The following is a 21,188-nucleotide window of genomic DNA, read 5'->3' on the forward strand; positions in this document are numbered from 1 at the left end:
ACTGACGACCAAGTTTCCAAAATTGTTTTGTTTAAGATTCACTGTAAATAAACGCGTAATCTTGTCTAGAAAGAAAAATCGCTTTCTAGACTACATTGCAAGTTTTGAAATCCTTGCCCCAAAGGATGGGGTAGTAAAAAATTGTTGCTAATTCACTCATTGCAGGTCATTCCAAATATAAGCATTGTACTTCTTCAATTCAATAAATATGTTAGTGAGCACGGAGCGTAGTAAGGTGGTGCTTAGACTATCGCGATGAAAATTCTTTACGAATGCTAAGATTGGGAGGTAAAGTTTCTCCGAATCAACACGACCAAGGGGGCTTTTGAGCTCTGTCCCGAGCCCTCAAACTTATTGGCATTTTGCTATGTTGCTTACTTATTTTTTGAGGTTCATTTACTTAAAATTTTTTATCAGTTTAAGAATCTTTCATGAATATGAAGACATGTAAAGAATCATACAAGCACAAGTTCATTATCAAATTCCCGGAAAGGGACTAAATAGATACAATGGTTTGGGGGAGGCAAGCCTTCACCCCTAGCAAAAGGAAATTTTGAAGACAATGCTGCATATTAAACATAACTCGTCGATGATTGGACGAAGTACTACTGTCAAATCAATTGCGTGTTATGCCCATCTTGCTGTGTTTCGAGGACGACAGTATTCTGATGGAGATCTACCACTGCCGTTGTCCACAAGCTGCGGAAGAGGAAGAAAACGGTGATGAAGAGCCCCCGAAAGAATTTCAATCCCTCAAAGAGATTGGGATTAGATTCAAATCCTTCATCTAGAGTGCTATGATGGGAGTATAAAACAAATCGCCAAAAGCAGGGGAGATTAAGATGAGACTTGGCTAAATTGGGTGTTACTTAGCATTGTTTGGAAGAAATTGGTGAGAACAAAGGAAGTTTTTATCTGCAGATCTTGGACATCAAAAGATCAGGGAGAAAACTGAGTATGGAAATTAAGCTTTGGTTAAAACACAAAAGTTCCATGTTGTAGAAACAAAAATGGTTATGAAGATCTCAAAGGAAAAGTGGTTATTTAAAGACAAATCACTGAAAGATCTCACCATTGAAAACGGAGGGTCGTCACCTAGAGATTAACGTGTACAAGAATCAAAGCCAATCAAATTAAACGCGTGAGAAGCATGCATGCAAGGTGGAGACATTTGTCAACATTGCGGTTGATTTTTTGCACAATTTTAGAGGATGCATGATAGAAATTGAAGTGACTTAACTATCCCAAAATGTCAAGAGTCATGCCAGTACACATAAAGATTGAAGACTAAAACGGTACGTATTCTAGCTTACTCCAAAATGCATGGTCATTGGGTAACTATCCATTCTCAAGGGGAACATATTACCTCTCAGATGGATAGTTACGGGCAATTATGGGACCATGATTTTTGAGGGCTAAGGTAAGGCTAATCCAAATATAGTTACCTTAGAAGTCCAGTCATGGACTCACCAACTTTGTGCAGAGCTATATCAGATGGAGCAGCGGTGCCACCATCACCTTGTTTTGGGGCAATAAGCGGAGTCTTACGCTGGATGACTATGCTAGTTCTGCAAGACACATGATCTGATTTGAATATGGACATAATCCACCGCAAGTAATCACAACTCCTAAGAGGATGCAATGATTACTTTTAGATATCCTCTAGGATTCTATCCTAAAAAGGTCTCTTTCCCATGGTATAAATACGGCCATCTAGGGTTTATCTCTGGTAATGCAATATAAACACTTGAATTCTCTTGCCCATTGCTTGAATCTAAACTCATTCACTAACTTGACCATTGGAAAGCCTTTGGCCGACACAACCTCGCCTCCCCCTAGTTCTAAGGCTTGCTTACGGTTGTTTATTATTTTGCAAGTTGCTTGAGTTTGTGTACAACCACCACTCACTACAATGTGCGAATTTGGTTCCAACAACGTGCAATGCACATGACCTGTGTTAAGGGTTATTTTGGAATTTTAACCTCATTTTCACAATTTTTTTTTCATTTTAATACAAGAATACATTGACACTACGAGGTGGAGGAATTAATTGGTTTTGACATTTGAACTCCTTTTTACAAGTTACTTCTCTTTGGTATGATCCAAAGATTTTGGCTAGTTAAAAAAACATGTTGCGTTCGCTTCAAAAACTTATGGTGAACTACTAAAAAAGTACATTAGGCTCACTACATGGAGTTTAACTAATTACGAATTTTGAGAAATCATTGCGGTCCACCTATTCTAAAAAAAGAGGAGTTGAAATGTCCTAAATCATCTTGAAAGTGTGTGGGGAGTTAAAAAGACCGAAATAACATTGAAACTAAGTCATGTGCATGGCCCATGAGTTATTTTAGATGGAAAACTTAACAAAATTATGGCGAGATGACAAATCCTTTATATGTGAAAAGTTGATGTGACAAATCCTTTATATGAGAAATTAAAAAAAAGGTGCAGAAGTTCATATGACATGTCAAAAAAATTTCCTTTTCATATTTATAATTTAACATGATTATTCATACTACAACGTAAATACTAAACTTAAACCTAAAAGCGAAGTTCTAAAAGAAAGGGATTGTGTTGTAATGTGGCAAAGACGCTAAAGGTGAAGAACGTGTATGAATAATGACTTACCAACGAGAATCCAACCGTGGTCTGCAACGTGCATTTTTTGTTTTGCTTTAAAAGATATATGCTACTAAGAACCAAATAGAACTTTCGATAGTTCGTATTTTCCTTTTGCTTTTATTTAATAAATTAAAATTTCCACATTTTAGATGATCAAATACTTTAAATCTAGATAATTTTCAAAAAATGACCTTTAAATGATGATTAAGCAATTCTAATCGTTGAAATGGATTGAAGAATAACCTTATTGCCTTAGGAAAAATGTCATTACCTTAAGAAAGTTAAAAACAATCTAGCGTAAAAAGATTGTATAAACTATCTACCCACATAGTATGTGCCCAATAAGAAATTGGAGCCCATAATAGAAGGAAAAAAAGGAATTAATGTAAAAGTACCTTTTCTTCTTCGTGAAAGCCTTTTCTTCTCCTTGAGAGTCTTCCTCTACCCCGTGTGAGTCATTCCCTGCCCTGTGAGATTCTCCTATTAACTTTGCTATCGTTATTTTTCCAACCGATCTGGGCACCATTAACCCTCTGTCCCTGAGTATTGTATCGTATTCCCCTATTAATTTGCCCTAATTTCCTGCCTGGGCATTCAGATCTCACTAAGTCGTGGTTCATTTGAGGTAATTTCCTTACTTAGTCATCTGCCAATAGCCAAAGAGTTATTACTGGGGTCTAGGGGGCCTGTCTCACCCTGATGTCAAGAAGTCATTTCTACCTCGGAGGCCTGGATACTAACGGCTTAATAGATGAGACTTCCATCTTTGGGCTGATGAGGCTTGATTAACTCTCAAAGTGTGGTCCCTCTGGCAACTATGGTGGTTATGACAATATTTATGAGCTTCCAACAACCTAAATCAGGTCAATGGGTAGAAGACTGGGTTAGGTTCCAGATCTAGTGGGCGATTATGTCTTATTTCGATTTTGGGGTTGTAATTGTGGATTCAAAAAGGGTGAGCATTTACTCTGTCCCTACCAACCTGAGAAACAATCAGAATCTTTACATTGTCTACTGCTGCAAAAGTTAGGAATATAGCAACTCCAATCTGTTGGATAGTGGTAAAAGGCAGGTAGTTGGTCTGCATAGGAAACGTGGAAAGAAAAAGAAATTAAAAGAAGAGATGGCGACAGAAGTAGATGATCTAGTAGTTCGGCTGAGGGGGGAATGAAGCTCTCGAACATGGAACAAAAAGTTAAGCTCATTGCCACAATGTTGGTGGATCAGCAACTTAATAAATAGGGAGTAAGAAACATATTAAAGAGCGCCTGGAAAGAGTTTAAGGACCTTCAGATTAGCTGGGTGCATGATAACTCCTTCGTTATTATGGTAAGGGATGAGACTATGGCAACCTGTATACTAGATGTGATGAAACAAAACCTCTATGTTAAAAAGCTGGAGAGATGATTTTGCGATGATGGAGGTCCTGATGCATTTGGTTCTATTTTAGGTTCAAATGAAGGAGGTACCACCATACTTATGTTCCGAGGAGAATATCAACCAGCTTGCTAGCAAATGTGGTGAGCTCGTGGAGCTGAATGATCTGGCACGAGCTAGGGGTTTCCTAAGGGTCAGAATGATGGTCAATACCACTAAACCTCTGACCACCGAATGTTGGGTAACCAAATCCTGGGTGGAGTTCTAGTATGAATGTCTATAGGACATTTGTCATAAGTGTGGAAGAATTGTCCATTATAGCAATGAGTGTTCTTCACCAACTGGTAGAGGATATGCGACGTGCTATGGTGAATGGACCATGACCAAAATGGTTAGAGAATTTCCGGATGTTCCTAAGCTGATAATTTCTAACCAGGGGGTGAGGAGACAGCCGGGTGCAAGTAAGGAGAGAAAGATTCCAATCCACACGAGACAAAGTGATACCCCTACAAGAGAATACGACGACATGATGGTTGACAATGCGAGGTTGAGACCACTACTGGACCAAAGTGGAATGGTTGGTGCTCATAACATGAAGATTATACACCACCCTGCAATGGAGATTACGGGTATATCCACTGCCACTTTTCATGAATCCACTAGTGGGCTTAATGGGCTCAATCCTGAAGGGTATGTGAATTTAAGAAGGGGAAGAACTGTCCAAGAGGAGAAGGCTAGAAAGATATTCAGCCCATTGAGCTCTGGTGTTAGAATAACGAATGACTGACTAGGGGATGTGCTGAAGGACAATACAAAGGCTGCTAGCTCAAGTAGGCCCATGCCACGCTACGAGGCTTCAGATGACGGAGATCAGCAAGGGCAAAGGGAGCTAGTGTTTAACCAGAACACACTAACGATGCAACACAAGATGATCAGTACACACCCTAGAAGCATTAGTTTGGACTAAGATGAGGGAGAAGGTTTTTTCCAAAAGTTGGGCCTGAAGAGAAACACGAGTGAAAGAAGTATCAGTAGAGCCCAACGGCCATATAAAAGACCAAAAAAATAACTAGGCTCCCTTGGTCGGACTAGGAGAGGGGGGTGCAGAGGAAGTTCTCAAGTGCATAAGGGGGACGATGGAATCCAAGGGAGTGATAGGGGTTTCCTGTCGAAGGATAATCTGTTAGATGTTCCGGTTCAAGAGGAAAACTTATGGCCTTATCAAGAGGAAAACTTATGGCCTCATCTTAGGTCGAACACGGTAGTTCGAGCCTTACATAGGCTCATTAGAAGGTACAGACCCTCTATGATTTTTCTATCTGAAACTAAAATGAAAAATCATAAAATAAATTGTGTGTGTGTGGGCGGATGGGATATTTGAATGGCTGTTATATACCTCTAATCAGGTCAGCGAGAGGATTAAGTCTATGGTGAGACGATAGCCTGGAGGTCAAGGTTGTGTCTTCCAACAAAAATTTGATACATACTAAGATGCGATTGGTTAGGGACGAGGCTTGGTTTCATACTTCCTGGATATACGAAACGCCCTACAGTGCCGAGAAGCAAGATTTTTGGCAATGGATGTCGAATGAGCTACTTCCGACGGATGCTCTATGGTTAAGTGTAGGGGATCTAAATGAAATCTTTTCAGATGCTAAAAATGGGGGGCCCAAATTGTATGGAACTTGTGGATCTTAGGTTCTCAGGACCTAAATTCACATGGAGGGGAACTCAAAACGGGAATCTTGTGCAGGAACGGTTGGACTGTGGTATGGTTAATGGGGAATGGCAATCTCGATGGCTTAATACCTCGGTCTTTGATGACAATGCCAGGGCGTCAGATCATTGCCTATTTATAATCAACACGGAGCTGGAAAGTGAGATGTGGCAGAGGATGGGTGGAACGATGGCGAAGGAAGTTGCACACCACGAGAAGACGACTCATAAGGTGGAGCTCAAACAAATTCAAAGCCAGGAAGAATGAGATAGAAATGCTGAACTACCATTTAGGGGCCCTCCAATTAAAGTGGGAGGAGAACAATAGCAAAATTCATGCATTTTCAATTTCCATCAACCAACTCGAGGCGTAAGAGGAAGCATTCTGGGTAGCTGATGCGAGATTTATACGCACACAAATTAAACCCTCTTTTTGTCAATTGTAGTATAAGTATAAGTAGGGATCGTTCTGGACCGGGGATTAGGAGGGATTGCTAAAACCTTGGAAACTGACTCAAAAACGTAAAAACAAGATAAAACACTAAACTAGACTCAAAGAATGTGAAACTAAACGTTAAAACACTAAGACAAACCAAAAGACTCAAAATGCTTTAAAAACACAAACTAAATTGATTTCTAACTAAATTGAACAATAAAGTAAAGGGGGATTGGATTTGGACGAATTTAAACTAAAAATGGAAACTTGGAAATAAAACAAATTGTAAATATGGATTTGACGGAAATGAATGGATGGGAAGCTAGCTAAGGGGTTCATCTCCACATATGTTATACTTGCATACAAAACGATGTCTAATTGCTTTTCAATAAACCATGAATTCTCAACGCCCCGGGTTAATTAGGTCCGCTTAAATTAACCGTCAAGTTTTCCTTAAGTTAATGAATTGGATGATTGTATACGACAATCCAAAGCATTCCTCACAAGTTCCCTACATGAATTGCATAATAGAGATACAAGCAAGAATCATTAAGCATCATGAAAACTATAAGTGTTGACGAGGCATTCGTTACTATGATTGCATGAAACTTATGCCAAGAATATGTTTAACACGATTGTTTATAAGCAACCTCCACTACTTGTGAATATAAGTTCATAACTATTACGTGAAACTCACTTATATTCTAGCGTCAAATTCATGCATGAAAATTAAGCGTTCATTCTTAATAAACATACATAAATAGGTTATCAATCAAACAGTTAAACAAATTGAATTCACAACTTATGAAACGTAATTAAAAGTAATCAAATCATATTACAAACATAAACATAGTTTCGAATCACCCCCTAGCTAAAGGGGGTTTAGTTCCTCATACGTACAAAACAAAGAGAATTGAAATTAAACATTGAAATCAAAGAAACGCCTAAACATTCCAACAACTCAATCTTGAATTGTATGAACGTTTAGGCCCTCTTATCTTCCTCTTTATTGTAGCATAAGGTCTAGGGATAGTTGGTTGGGGGGATGGAAGTGTTGGGAAATTATGGAAATGGATGAGGAGTGGTGGAAATGGAAGATGGTTTTTGGATTCTAAGGGAGACTCACGGCTAAGGAAGGTGGATGTGTTTGTGGTGTTGTGTTGTGTTGTGAATGAGATGATTTTTGAATGAATGAATACAAGGGTATTTATAGGAGGAGTGGAGATGTATATGGCTATTTGTTTAAGGTGTTTGTGGTTGCAATGATGAAGAATTGCATGTGGAAATAAAAGGGAAAATGTGGTGAAATGATGAAGTAGGAAGGTGGAAATGCATGTGAGATGTTGGAAAGGAAATGGGAATATGAGTAGGCCATGGCATGGGAGTTGTTTTGTTGGTGTAAATGTGCCATGGTTGCAATGATGAAGAATAAAGGGTGCATGTGGGGTGGTGATAGGAGCATATTTAGGCGACTTACTTAGCTTGTTTTCGTGCATCTATGTTGTTAATTCATAGTTGTTTTAGTAGTTTAAGCCATTTTCGTGTGTTTTTAGTTTCATATGGCTAAGGAAGCAAAAAGATGCATTTTGGAGCATTTTGGAGCAAAATTGGGCTTGGAATGGATAGCATATGATTGGAGCCAAAGTGTTGGACGAATTTGAAGGCCTTGTATTCATTTTGGACATAAAACAAAGGGCCTAGCCCATTCTCTCTTAAACCAACCCCAAGGCCATGCATTTCCTTCCAATTCCAAAGCCCACAATCACTTCAAAAGCCATGCAAAGAACCATCCATTCCATCAAAAACAATCCATCAATTCACATGCAAAACCACCATTAACACACATGCACCCAAACAAAGCCAACCTAGCTAACCCTACATGCATTCTTTATGCAACTCTTCATCATTCCACCATTCATTCTTTATTCCACAAACAAGTCACATGCATTTCCACCTTCCTACTTCATCATTTCACCACATTCTCCCTCTTTAACTCATTTCATTATTCATTCACTTTGCATTCATTCAATTCCACCCCACATGCACCCTTTATTCTTCATCATTGCAACCATGGCACATTTACACCAACAAAACAACTCCCATGCCATGGCCTACTCATATTCCCATTTCCTTTCCAACATCTCACATGCATTTCCACCTTCCTACTTCATCATTTCACCACATTCTCCCTCTTTAATTCCACATGCATTCACTTCATCATTACACCACCACTCATTCTTTAATTCCACATGCAATTCTTCATCATTCCTTCACACAAATGCTTAAACAAACATCCATATGTTCCCTCCACTCCTCCTATAAATACCCTTGCATTCCCATTCATTCGAATCATCTCATTCACAACACAACACACCACAAACACTTCCCTAGCCGTGAGTTTCTCTTCCTTAGAATCCAAAAACCATCTTCCATTTCCACCAATCCTCATCCATTTCCATAATTCCCCAACACTTCCATCCCCCCAACCAACCTATCCTTAAACCTTGTGCTACAACAACGAGGAAGAGAAGAGTGCCTAAACGTTCATACAATTCAAGTTTTGAGTTGTTGGAATGTTTAGGTGTTTCTTTGATTTCAAAGTTTCATTTTAATTCTCTTTGTTTTGTACGTATGAGAAATGGAAGAAAAGAGTGCTTAAACGTTCATACAATTCAAGTTTTGAGTTGTTGGAATGTTTAGGTGTTTCTTTGATTTCAAAGTTATGAGGAACTAAACCCCCTTTAGCTAGGGGGTGATTCGAAACTATGTTTATGTTTGTAATATGATTTGATTACTTTTAATTACGTTTCATAAGTTATGAATTCAATTTGTTTAACTGTTGATTGATAACCTATTTATGTATGTTTATTAAGAATGAACGCTTAATTTTCATGCATGAATTTGACGCTAGAATATAAGTGAGTTTCACGTAATAGTTATGAACTTATATTCACAAGTAGTGGAGGTTGCTTATAAACAATCGCGTTAAACATATTCTTGGCATAAGTTTCATGCAATCATAGTAACGAATGCCTCGTCAACACTTATAGTTTTCATGATGCTTAATGATTCTTGCTTGTATCTCTATTATGCAATTCATGTAGGGAACTTGTGAGGAATGCTTTGGATTGTCGTATGCAATCATCCAATTCATTAACTTAAGGAAAACTTGACGGTTAATTTAAGCGGACCTAATTAACCCGGGGCGTTGAGAATTCATGGTTTATTGAAAAGCAATTAGACATCGTTTTGTATGCAAGTATAACATATGTGGAGATGAACCCCTTAGCTAGCTTCCTATCCATTCATTTCCGTCAAATCCATATTTACAATTTGTTTTATTTCCAAGTTTCCATTTTTAGTTTAAAGTCGTCCAAATCCAATCCCCCTTTACTTTATTGTTCAATTTAGTTAGAAATCAATTTAGTTTGTGTTTTTAAAGCATTTTGAGTCTTTTGGTTTGTCTTAGTGTTTTAACGTTTAGTTTCACATTCTTTGAGTCTAGTTTAGTGTTTTATCTTGTTTTTACGTTTTTGAGTCAGTTTCCAAGGTTTTAGCAATCCCTCCTAATCCCCGGTCCAGAACGATCCCTACTTATACTTATACTACAATTGACAAAAAGAGGGTTTAATTTGTGTGCGTATAAAACTCGCATCAAATTTTCAAAATTTGATGTGAGAATTACTTGACACTCAAATTAAACCCTCGTTTGACAATTGTAGTAGAATGGATAAGTGAGGGATCGTTCTAGACCGGGGATTAGGAGGGCTTGCTAAAACCTTCTAAATTGACTTAAAAACATAAAAACACAATATAAAACACTATTTAATGCTCGAAGAAAACAAAATTAAAATAAGAAAGATTAAGACTAAGACTTCAACGAAATAGGGGGGAAATGGATTTGGACGAATTTAAACTAAAACGTAAAAACAATATAAAACGTTAAACTAGACTCAAAGAATGTAAAACTAAACGTTAAAACACTAAGACAAACCAAAAGAATCAAAATGCTTTAAAAACACAAACTAAATTGATTTCTAACTATATTGCACATTAAAGTAAAAGGGGGATTGAGGTTTGATGAAAATTGAAATAACGAAACAAGAATGTAATTAATGAAATAAGATGGTTGGTGAATTAGCTAGAGGTTCTTTCTCCACACATGATATTTATGCATATGAATCAATTTCCAGTTATTCCTTCATTGAATTATGAACGACAATGCCCCAAATTAACCGTGACATCACTAGTTAACCCTCAGATTTTCCTTATATTATTGGATTGGATGGCATCATTCGACAACCCAAAACATTCTCAAAAGTTCCCTACATGTCATCATAATAGAGATACAATCGAAGATCATTAAGAATAATGAAAACCATAAGCATTGACAAAGCACTTGCAACTATGACATCATGTTACTCATGCTAAGAATTTAAACTTAACGCGATCGTGACAAGCGACCTTCACTACTTTCAAGTATAAGTTAGTAACGATTATGTGAAACCTTCTTAAACTTTAGCCACATATTCATGCATGTAATTAAGTGTCGACCCTCAATCAACAAACACAAATAAGTTAATCATCAAATAGTTAAGCCAATTGCATTCACGAATCAAGAGTTCATAACTGGAATTCATCAATTCATATTACATAAACAATCATGGTATTGAAATCACCCCTAGCTAAGGGGGGTTTAGTTCCTCATAACTTTGAAATAAAAGAAACACCTAAACATTCCAACAACTCAAACTCGAATTGTATGAACGTTTAGGCACTCTTCTCTTCCATTCCTCATATTACAAAACAAAGAGAATTGAATTTACAACATTGAAATCAAAGAAACGCGTAAACATTCCAACAACTCAAACATGAATTGTATGAACGTTTAGGCCCTCTTATCTTCCTCTTTATTGTGGCACAAGGACTAAGGGATGTTGTTGGTGTGTTGAATGGATTGGGGGATTATGGAAATGGAAGAAATGGAGGAGAGATGGAAGGGAAACTCACGACCAAAGGGGTTAGAATGGATGATTTTGAAGAGTGTTGTGTTGTGAATGAGATGAGATGCATGAATGAATGAATGCAAAGGTATTTATAGGAGTAGTGGAGGGGACATATGGCTATTTGTTTAAGCATTTGTGTGGAGGAATGATGGAAAAACAGCTAGGACACATGTGAAAACTGAAATTGCACAAGGGGAGCAAAGGGAACCCACGGCATGGATGGATTTGTGCATGTGTTGGCTGATTTGTTTGTTGGGGAAACATGTGTTTGCATGTGGATGTTGTTTGTGTGAAGTGTGTGTGAATGCAAGTGGATTAAAAAAATGAATGGTGGTTGAAATGATGAAGTAGGAATGTAGAGATGCATGTGAAATGAAAAGGGAAAAAAACTGGAAATGCTCAAGGAGTGCACGGCATGGAGTGTATGGGAAGATTTGTGGTGCAATGATGAAGGATAATCTGAAAATGCATGTGTTGAATGATTAAATGGACATGTGGGGTGTATATGTTGCTGAAATGATGAAGTATGAGTGGTGAAAATGCAAGGGAAAGCTGGAAAGTTGAAGGGATGCACGGCATGGACAGTTTTGGTGCATGTGTTGGCTGATTTGTATGATTGTTTTGTGGTGAATTGGAATGCAAATTGAATGAATAATGAAATGGGAAAGCATGTGGATTAGGTGGAATGTAGGGGGAATAATGATGGAGAAAAACTTAAAATGCAAAGGAATGTTGGAAAGGCATGTGCAATTGCATGTGTGTGTGTTGGAAATGGGATGATAGCCACGGCACTTGGAGTGTTTGTTTGATGATGATGCATGTGATGGGTGGAAACAAAGGGGGAAACATGGCACAAGGGTGCTTGAGTGAATGATTGAATGTGCATGTGGAATAAAAGAATGAGTGGTGGTGTAATGATGAAGTGAATGCATGTGGAAATTGCAAGGAGGAAAGCTGAAATTGTGATGGAGAGTGCACGGTTTTGGTGTGGAGAAAAGTGTGAATGTGCATGTGGCTTTGTGGTTGAATGATTAAAGGGTGCATGTGGGTGATTGTTGTTGTGATAAGTGATAAGTGATAGGTGTATGGTTATGATAAGGAGATGAATGAATGATATGTTAAGTGATAAATGAATGATATGTGGTGAGTGATAAGTAAATGGTAGTGATAAGTGAATGGTTTGATAAGGAGATGAATGAATGATATGTTAAGTGATAAATGAATGATATGTGGTGAGTGATAAGTAAATGGTAGTGATAAGTGAATGGTTTGATAAGTGAGTGATATGATAAGTGAATGATATGATAAGTGAATGAGTGTATGGTTTTAAAATAGGAAACAAGGCCCTTCCTTGCATGGCAAGGAAGGGAAACACCAAGGGACACACGGCAAGGGTAACAATGTTGGAAGGGACATTGTTTTGTGACCTAGAATAGGTAGGATTCCTTGATTTTTTTCTCAAACAAAAGGTCTTTAGGTCTTCAATTTCGTCCATTCCTTTTGCTCCGAGCATATGCTATCCATTCCAAACCCAATTTTGCTCCAAAATGCTCCAAAATGCATCTTTTTGCTTCCTTAGCCATATGAACCTAAAAACACACGAAAATGGCTTAAACTACTAAAACAAATATGAATTAACAACATAGATGCACGAAAACAAGCTAAGTAAGTCGCCTAAATATGCTCCTATCAAATACCCCCACACTTATCTTTTGCTAGTCCTCGAGCAAAACAGAAAGAAAAACAAAACAAAACGAAACGAAACAAAACAAGTAAAACATAACCTAAACCTTCCAACAACTGTCTTAGGGATTTCCAATGCACATGACACGTTAAAAATCATCATTCCCACAGATTTTAGTCATCTTCACACTTGAGTACATTCTTAATCATAGTCACCATATACTAGTTCACAATTAAGCATTTAAAACCATGTTTTGAATGTAGTAACATGCCTTAGAGAATTAGCTCAATTCCTTACAAGATATGCACTCGATTTTCACACAGATTTTCTGACTACACACCCTACACTAGTTATATGTGAGAGATTGATGTAAACATGAAAGACTAGTATCTCACATATCTTATAACAAAGAAAGCATTTTCTGGATTTACGATAATGACATGAATATGATCTCATGAATGGAATGCTACTACTTAGACGCGAGCACCAGTGACACCATATGCTCATACCAAGTTCAAACTCCACAATTGAAATACACAATACTCAAGATAGAAGTCAAGGGTTGTAACGGGGCTTGGGGTATTGGCTAACAATGAAAGGTGAAGGATAAACAAACATTCTTAGAGCAATAGTGAGCAAAGTATTGAATCAGGCACTTAGAATTCCCTTAAGAACGCAGAAGTCAACTTTGAACACCCAAGGGAAAGTCACACAAAACTTAGGGCCATATTCACTTTTTGGACCCTTTCTTCAACCATCAACGCTCGTGAGTTCATCCTTACTTATTTTCACTCTTTTTTTTTTTTTTTTTTTTTTTTTTTTTTTTTTTGAATCTTAAAACATACATATAAACGTAAGAACAAACTTTTACTCCCCCACACTCATTTTCTTGCATAATGTAACTCAAAAGGAATTCATTTAAGTTATGCTCACTATCTTTTAAGAACAAGGGTGTGGATTGTCCTAAACTAGGCTAGGTGAGGAAAATGTGGGTAAACAAAGAATAAAGGCTACACAAGGCTCAACGGGGTTAAAACTTACAACAAATACGAAATATGGGAAGTGAGGCTATTTGGCTATGGTGGCAACTACACAACTTCATCTTGATATATGTTATGCAAATCAATAACATGCTTTGAATGAAATGGGCATGAGTTCTAGCATTTGGAACTATATGATGAAACGCCTTCTAAGTAGTAACCAAGCAAAGAATAATGAGATCATGCAACAACTTTGGAAAACAAGAAATCACAGATTATACTCTCCAAAGAACGTTATAGGCTCAAGTCTCTCAGGGTTGTAGCGTTTGTTTGAGTTCCTTCCTTCAAGCATGTTACATAACTAATTTTTTTCTTTTATGATTGCATGTGAAGTCATACATTATAACCATAACCAAGCATATACCAAGAGTAAATCAAACTTTTCTCCATGTTTATAACTCTTTTTAACAGTCATGCAATTAGAAACCAAATCCTTATCATTGTGTTGGAAGGTGACCTACGACACAAAAATGACTCAAAACACTCTTTTTAGGCTTTTCAAAACATGTTTTTCAAATTTTTATGTGATTTTCGAATTTTGAAGTCAAAACACACTAAACACACTTAAAAACAGCAAGAAACAACATTTGAAGTTATGGTGGATAAAACCCTCCGAATTTGCATCAAAACACTTTAGTTACCCCCCCACACTTCAATCAAACATTGTCCTCAATGTTTAAAACACACCAAACAAAAGTTAACACATAAACAACAACTAAACATACTAAACATGGCAGAATGGATCTAACAAAGAGAAGAGTTTAGAGACGCAAATCTAGTTGTTGAGTGTAAATTCCATCTTCTCCTTGGTAATTGCATTGAGGCTTGGATCTTTGTGATTCCACAGGCTTACTCTTGAACTGCGCTGCTCCCATCGTTGATTTTCCTTTGTGCTACTCTTGAACTGGGCAGCAGGCTTCCTTTGGTCTCCCCCGAAGGTCTGAGCTTACTCCTTTTATCTGTTTCTTTGTTCAATTTCTCCAATTCGTATTGAAGAGGGTTAGAGGATAGCTCAGCAAAGCTAGGTAAGCAACCAGGGAATAGAGTCCAGATAGACTCCAAGTGCCAGCTGATTGCTTCTTTCACTTTGCCATGCAAGTAATATCAAGGACAAAGGAAAAGACAGGGAAAGAGCATGATATGAGATACCTTTGCTTTCGCCCTTGATGATATGAGATACCTTTGCTTTCGAAGAGGCAGCGAATGAATCGACATGCTTTGATCCACCGTTTCCTCTTGCCTCCTTTGTTCTCCGGGCCTTTGGTATCTTCTTTGGGGGATACATCCATGGTTGAAAGTGTGTTCTCAAGAGAAAGAGAAATCTGAGCATGTTTGAGAGGGTTGGTTGTAGCTTACATTTTCGGCCGAGAAGGAAAGTGATGCGTTTGTGGATGTAAGCCTTGCCATGCATGTTGATGTATATAGCAATTGTAATGGCAAGTGGCAATGCGGATGCGGAAATTACCTCCACGCGTCTTCTGAAAAGCTGGGAGCATTCGACAAAGTGGCACGCGTCTTCTGAAAAGCTGGGAGCTTTCGGCTTTGTCACCCACTTTTGTCGGCTAAAGTGTGCAGTTGATTTCTCGCCTTCCACGCGTCTTCTGAAAAGCTGGGAGCTTTTGACAAAGTTACACACGCTTTCTGAAAAGCCGGGATTGCGTCTGAAGAGCTGGCGATCTTTACGCCGGAAATTCCGGTTTTGAAGAGCGGTGTCTCTTCAATTCTGAATTGGTGATTGTGTCGCCTATCCTTTAATAGAGGTGATCGATCACCTCTATCTGCACACTTTGAAGACTTCCCAAAAATCATCATCGGCCCGTCGAGATTTTCCTCCATTCAACCTTTCTCTTTTAACTTCTTGAACAATGGCTAGCTCATCCAACCCATCGAACATTTGCTTAGATTTGAGTCTAAGCAGTGATCCGGTCGCGCCTCGTCAGGGTAAGGTATGGTGCCCGTCTTTCTTATCTTCCCATGGCCCTCTTACAGAAGAGGACTCTGTGATGACGGATCCCACAACGGCTACGATAGTGGCTCGGAACCTCCTTACTCCCAAAGACAGTCAGCTGCTTTCAGGACGGTCCGATGAGTTGGCCGTTCAAGAATCCCTGGCTCTGAGTGTTCAGTGCGCTGGCTCTGTGTCCAACATGGGTCAACGCCTTCTTGCTCGCTCCCGTCAGGTTGAATCCTTGATGGCGGAGGTGGAGAGTCTTAAGCAGGAGATCAAACAGCTGAAGTACGAGAACCGAAGTTTGCACGTGCTTGCCAACAATTATTCTACAGGCATGAAGAGGAAGCTTGATGAGCTTGATGACCGTCAACGGTTTGCAGCTTTCTTCCAAAGACACCTCTTTCCTGGGTCATCCAGCGTTCCACCAAGGTTTGGGGCCTTGAATGATCTATCTTTGGTGCCTCCCGCTCCGATGCCTTCTGCTCCGAGACCTCTTGCTCCAATGCCTTCTGCTCCGAGACCTCCTTGTTGGTCCAACGGTCTTCTCCAAAATTTGTTTGATTTCTCGGTTAGACACCTCGGCTTGGCCATTTGTTTGAGGATGGTAAGGTGTGGAGACCTTATGGTTGACATGGTACTTTCTTAGCAACGCCTCAATGGTCCGATTGCAAAAGTGAGACCCTCCATCACTTATGATTACTCTCGGCATTCCAAACCTAGCAAAAATGTTAGTTTTCAAGAAATCTGCAACCACCTTAGAATCGTTAGTACGGGTGGCTTTTGCTTCCACCCATTTAGAAACATAATCAACGGCTAGCAAGATATACGTGAAACCATAAGATGGAGGGAAAGGGCCCATGAAATCAATGCCCTAAACATCAAAAATTTCAACATTAAAGACAGGGGTTTGCGGCATTTGGTCCTTGGTACCTATGTTACCCATTCGTTGGCAACGATCACAAGACATACAAAAGGTTCTAGCATCCCTAAATATAGTCGGCCAATAAAAACCACACTCTAGAACCTTGAGGGCAGTGCGTTGTGTGCCAAAATGACCACCACATGCATATGTGTGACAAAAGTTTAGAATTGAGTGAAATTCAGAATCATGCACACATCTACGTACAATTTGATCGGGACAAAATTTCCATAAGTACGGATCATCCCATACATAAAACCGTGCATCATGCCTAAGTTTGTCACGTTGGTGCCTATTGAGCTCATTTGGAATTTGTTTAGCCACCAAGTAATTCACTAAATCTGCATACCATGGTTCACTTACCTCAATGGATAGCAGCTGCTCATCGGGGAATGTCTCTGCAATGGGTAGGGACTCCTCATTATGCACCATTCGGCTTAGGTGGTCAGCCACCACGTTTTCACTTCCCTTCTCGTCACGAATCTCGATGTCGAACTCTTGAAGTAACAACATCCACCGAATTAGTCGGGGCTTGGCCTCCTTTTTGGTGAGCAAGTACTTTAGAGCTGCATGATCAGTGAAAACAATTACTTTAGTACCAATTAGATATGATCGAAATTTATCTAAAGCAAAGACAACGGCAAGAAGTTCTTTCTCCGTAGTGGAGTAGTTCAACTGGGCATCGTTCAACGTCCGTGAGGCATAGTAGATGACATGCGGCCTCTTGTCCTTTCTTTGTCCCAAAACAGCCCCTAAAGCATAATCGGACGCATCACACATAAGCTCGAACGGGAGGCTCCATTCCGGGGGAACAATAATGGGTGCCGTGGTCAACAACTCCTTGAGTTGGTTGAATGATGCCGTGCACTCCTTAGTGAATTCAAATGCCACGTCTTTTTGTAGGAGGCGGCAAAGAGGTTGTGCAACTTTTGAGAAATCTTTGATAAATCGCCTATAGAATCCTGCATGGCCAAGAAAAGAACGGACCTCTCTAACCGAAATAGGAGAGGGTAAGTGACGTACAAGATCTATTTTAGACTTATCAACTTCAATCCCTTTTTCTGAGATGATATGACCCAAAACTGTACCTTGTTTAACCATAAAATGACATTTTTCCCAATTCAAAACAAGGTTAGTTTCCATGCATCTTTTCAAGATTAAAGTGAGATTATGCAAACAAGCATCAAATGAGTCTCCAAACACACTAAAATCGTCCATAAATACTTCAATTATCTTTTCAACATAATCAGAGAAGATACTTACCATGCATCGTTGGAAAGTGGCCGGTGCATTGCATAAACCAAATGGCATGCGACGATAAGCAAATGTTCCAAAGGGACATGTGAATGTGGTCTTCTCTTGATCATCCGGGGCTATCACAATTTGGTTATATCCAGAGTATCCATCAAGAAAACAGTAAAAAGCATGACCGGCTAACCTTTCGAGCATCTGGTCGATGAATGGCAAAGGAAAGTGATCTTTCCTAGTCATGGCATTTAGCTTCCGGTAATCGATACATACTCGCCATCCAGTCTGAATGCGTGTAGGCACGAGCTCATTCTCATCATTCTTGATAACAGTTACTCCGGACTTCTTGGGAACGACTTGAACTGGAGAGACCCAACGGCTATCGGAGATAGGGTAGATCACTCCGCAATCCAAAAGCTTGATTATTTCCTTCTTCACCACTTCCATCATTGGAGGGTTGAGACGGCGTTGAGCCTCTCGGGATGGCTTAGTCCCCTCTTCAAGAAGTATACGGTGCATGCATGTGGTAGGGCTTATTCCTTTAATGTCGGCCAAAGTCCACCCTATGGCCGTTTTGTGTTCTCGCAGCACCCTCACAAGCTTCTCCTCCTCCATTGCCGTGAGACTTGATGAAATGATGACGGGCAATGTTTCGCCTTCTCCCAAAAACACATACTTCAAATGGTCCGGCAACGGCTTAAGTTCAAGTGATGGTGCCTGAACAACAGAAGGTAGCATCTTAGTGGAAACTGAATTTGAAAGTGAGAGTGGAACCTTACCATATTGTTGTGGCAATGACTCAAGGGCTGCCACAACCTCAATTATTTCTTCACTAGAACCCATGGCAAAGAATTCCTCTTCCTTGCCGTGACCTTGCATTGGCCCAAATCCGTCATTTTTGCACTCTATGGCCTTAGTGATGGTTGTTTCCAGGGCGTCCTCGTTCAATTCTTCAAGGTATACCTGCGCCAAAGAATCGATAATATTAATGGAAAAACAAGAATGGTCATCAACAGGATATCTCATAGTTTCAGAAATATTAAAATCAATCACTTCCCCATCGAATTCCATTGTCAAGGTGCCTTTGTATACATCAATCTTCGTTCGGGCCGTCTTCATGAATGGCCTACCAAGGAGAATCGGCAAAGATGTAGAATGGGCTGAATCCTCCATGTCTAGGATGTAGAAATCAGCCGGAAAAATTAAATGGTTCACCTGCACAAGCACATCCTCCAAAACTCCTTTTGGATATGCATTAGATCTATCGGCCAACTGAATAACCACACCATCATTTTTCAATTCACCAAGGTTCATTGAAGCATAAATAGAGTATGGCATGACGTTAATTGAAGCTCCTAAATCTAACATAGCATGTTCGAACTTAGTTTGACCAATAATACAAGGGATTGTAAAGCTACCTGGATCTTTGCACTTTGGTGGTAACTTTCTTTGTAAAACAGCGGAAACATTCTCACTTACCCTTACTACCTCTTTGTGTGACGCCCTCTTCCTCGTAGTACACAATTCCTTCAAGAACTTAGCGTATTTGGGCACTTGCTTTATGGCATCTAGGAGCGGGATATTGACTTGAACTTTCCTAAACGTTTCAAGAATGTCCTTCTCATGCTCCTCCTTCTTTGTTTGCAAAAATCTGTGAGGAAAAGGTACATTGGGCAGATTAGGACGTGAAGTATATGAATTTGAACTTAAATTACCTGATTTGGCCGAGTTAGGGTGATTGGGGGCCTGCGGCATTTGGTTTTTCACTCTTTCCGTGGGTGAGCTAGACACTTCCTCAGGTTGTGTCGTCTCTTCATCTACTTTCTGGGCAGATTTGGGATTGTTTGGCTCGGTCCCAACTTCTTTTCCACTCCTTAGGGTGATGGCCTTGGCGGATTCGAATCCTCCCTTTGGATTGACTGTGGTTGAGCTAGGAAGCTTTCCTTGCTCTCTAATCTGTCCAAGGAACTCAGAAATCTGCCCTATTTGTTTCTTCATATCCATCATCTCCTTCTCGTTATTTTCTATCCGGTTGTTTTGATTTTGCAACCCCTGCGAAATAGAGGTTAGTAATTGCATAGCTTGATTACTTTCCAAGGACGTACCTGAATGAGATGATGCCGAAGGTTGTTGGGGTTGTTGGGGTGCATACGGCTTGGAATAAAAACCAGGGGGGTTTGGCCTAAATCCTCCTTGTTGGGCAGCTTGTTGTGGCTCCCTCCATTTGAAGTTTGGATGGTCCCTCCATCCGGCATTGTAAGTGTTCGAATATGGGTTGTTTTGATTTTGTCCTTGGAAACCAATTGCATTGGCAGATTCCCACCCACCATTCTCGATTAGTTGAGGGCAATTGTCAGATGGATGCCCTTGAATTGAGCACACGCCACAAACTTGGTGTTCTTGTGCTTTTGGACCAATCACAACCTGAGAAACAAGAGAAGTAAGATTAGCAAGTTGTGATTGAATTTCAGAAATAGCACTCACCTCATTTACACTTTGTTGCCGTGGGGCTTCCCTTTGGCCCACTCCTTCATATTGTTGAGCGTTGAGCGCTCGGTTGGCTATGAGAATCTTGGCATCCCTTGGTGTTTTGTCCACCAATGCTCCTCCTGCTGATGCATCAAGCATTTGACGTTCGATAGGAAGGAGGCCCTCATAGAAATATTGAAGGAGAAGTTCCTCCTTCATTTGATGTTGAGGACATGAAGCTACCAGGCCCTTGAAGCGCTCATAATAAGCCGGGAATGTCTCACCATGGTTCTGTTGAATACCACTAATTTTCTTCCGTAGGAGAATCACTCTCGAAGTAGGGAAGAATTTCTCCAAGAAAGCACGCTTCATACTTTCCCACGAAGTCACAGTTCCCGGGGCTAGTTCGTAGAGCCAATCTTTGGCCTTGTCCATAAGTGAAAATGGAAAGGCCTTCATCTTCAATATACTCCCATCCACAATGACGGGGGTCATGCTCGAACAAACCACCTCGAACTCCTTCAAGTGTTTGTTGGGATCTTCCATGGACAGCCCATGGTAGTTAGGAATATGATGCAGCAAGCTTGACTTCAATTCGAACTCATCAGTCTTGCCTAGAGCCGCCCTAGGATATTGAATACATAGGGGTGCGGCATTGTCCAATCCCGAAGCGGAAAGTTCTTTGATTGTTCGGTTGTCTGCTGCCATGTCTTCTTC

The 21,188-nt window shown here is 39.7% G+C and overlaps 1 protein-coding gene across 1 annotated transcript; it reads right to left on the reverse strand.

Moving 5' to 3' along the window:
• Positions 1-455: 455 nt before the first annotated feature.
• LOC125475618 lies at positions 456-3,977 on the reverse strand. The gene is made up of 3 exons (XM_048580597.1): positions 3,021-3,977; positions 1,446-1,568; positions 456-699 (listed from the first exon to the last, which is right to left on the reverse strand). The coding sequence occupies exons 1-3, from the start codon at positions 3,149-3,151 to the stop codon at positions 612-614; spliced, it is 342 nt and encodes a 113-aa protein (XP_048436554.1). The 5' UTR covers positions 3,152-3,977; the 3' UTR covers positions 456-611.
• Positions 3,978-21,188: the final 17,211 nt, after the last annotated feature.

The sequence above is a fragment of a genome, unplaced genomic scaffold, assembly GCF_019419815.1.
Source record: "Pyrus x bretschneideri cultivar Hongxiangsu unplaced genomic scaffold, Pyrus_bretschneideri_v1 Contig15, whole genome shotgun sequence".
Taxonomy (NCBI): Eukaryota; Viridiplantae; Streptophyta; class Magnoliopsida; order Rosales; family Rosaceae; genus Pyrus; species Pyrus x bretschneideri.

Excerpts from the sequence above, each read along its gene's own strand:
- LOC125475618 (XM_048580597.1), bottom strand. The coding sequence starts at position 3,151 with ATGGTGCCCAGATCGGTTGGAAAAATAACGATAGCAAAGTTAATAGGA. Across the intron at positions 1,569-3,020 it reads GCTTTCACGAAGAAGAAAAG|AACTAGCATAGTCATCCAGC; the intron begins GTACTTTTACAT and ends TGTGTCTTGCAG. Across the intron at positions 700-1,445 it reads TCCATGACTGGACTTCTAAG|CTTGTGGACAACGGCAGTGG; the intron begins GTAACTATATTT and ends CCTCTTCCGCAG.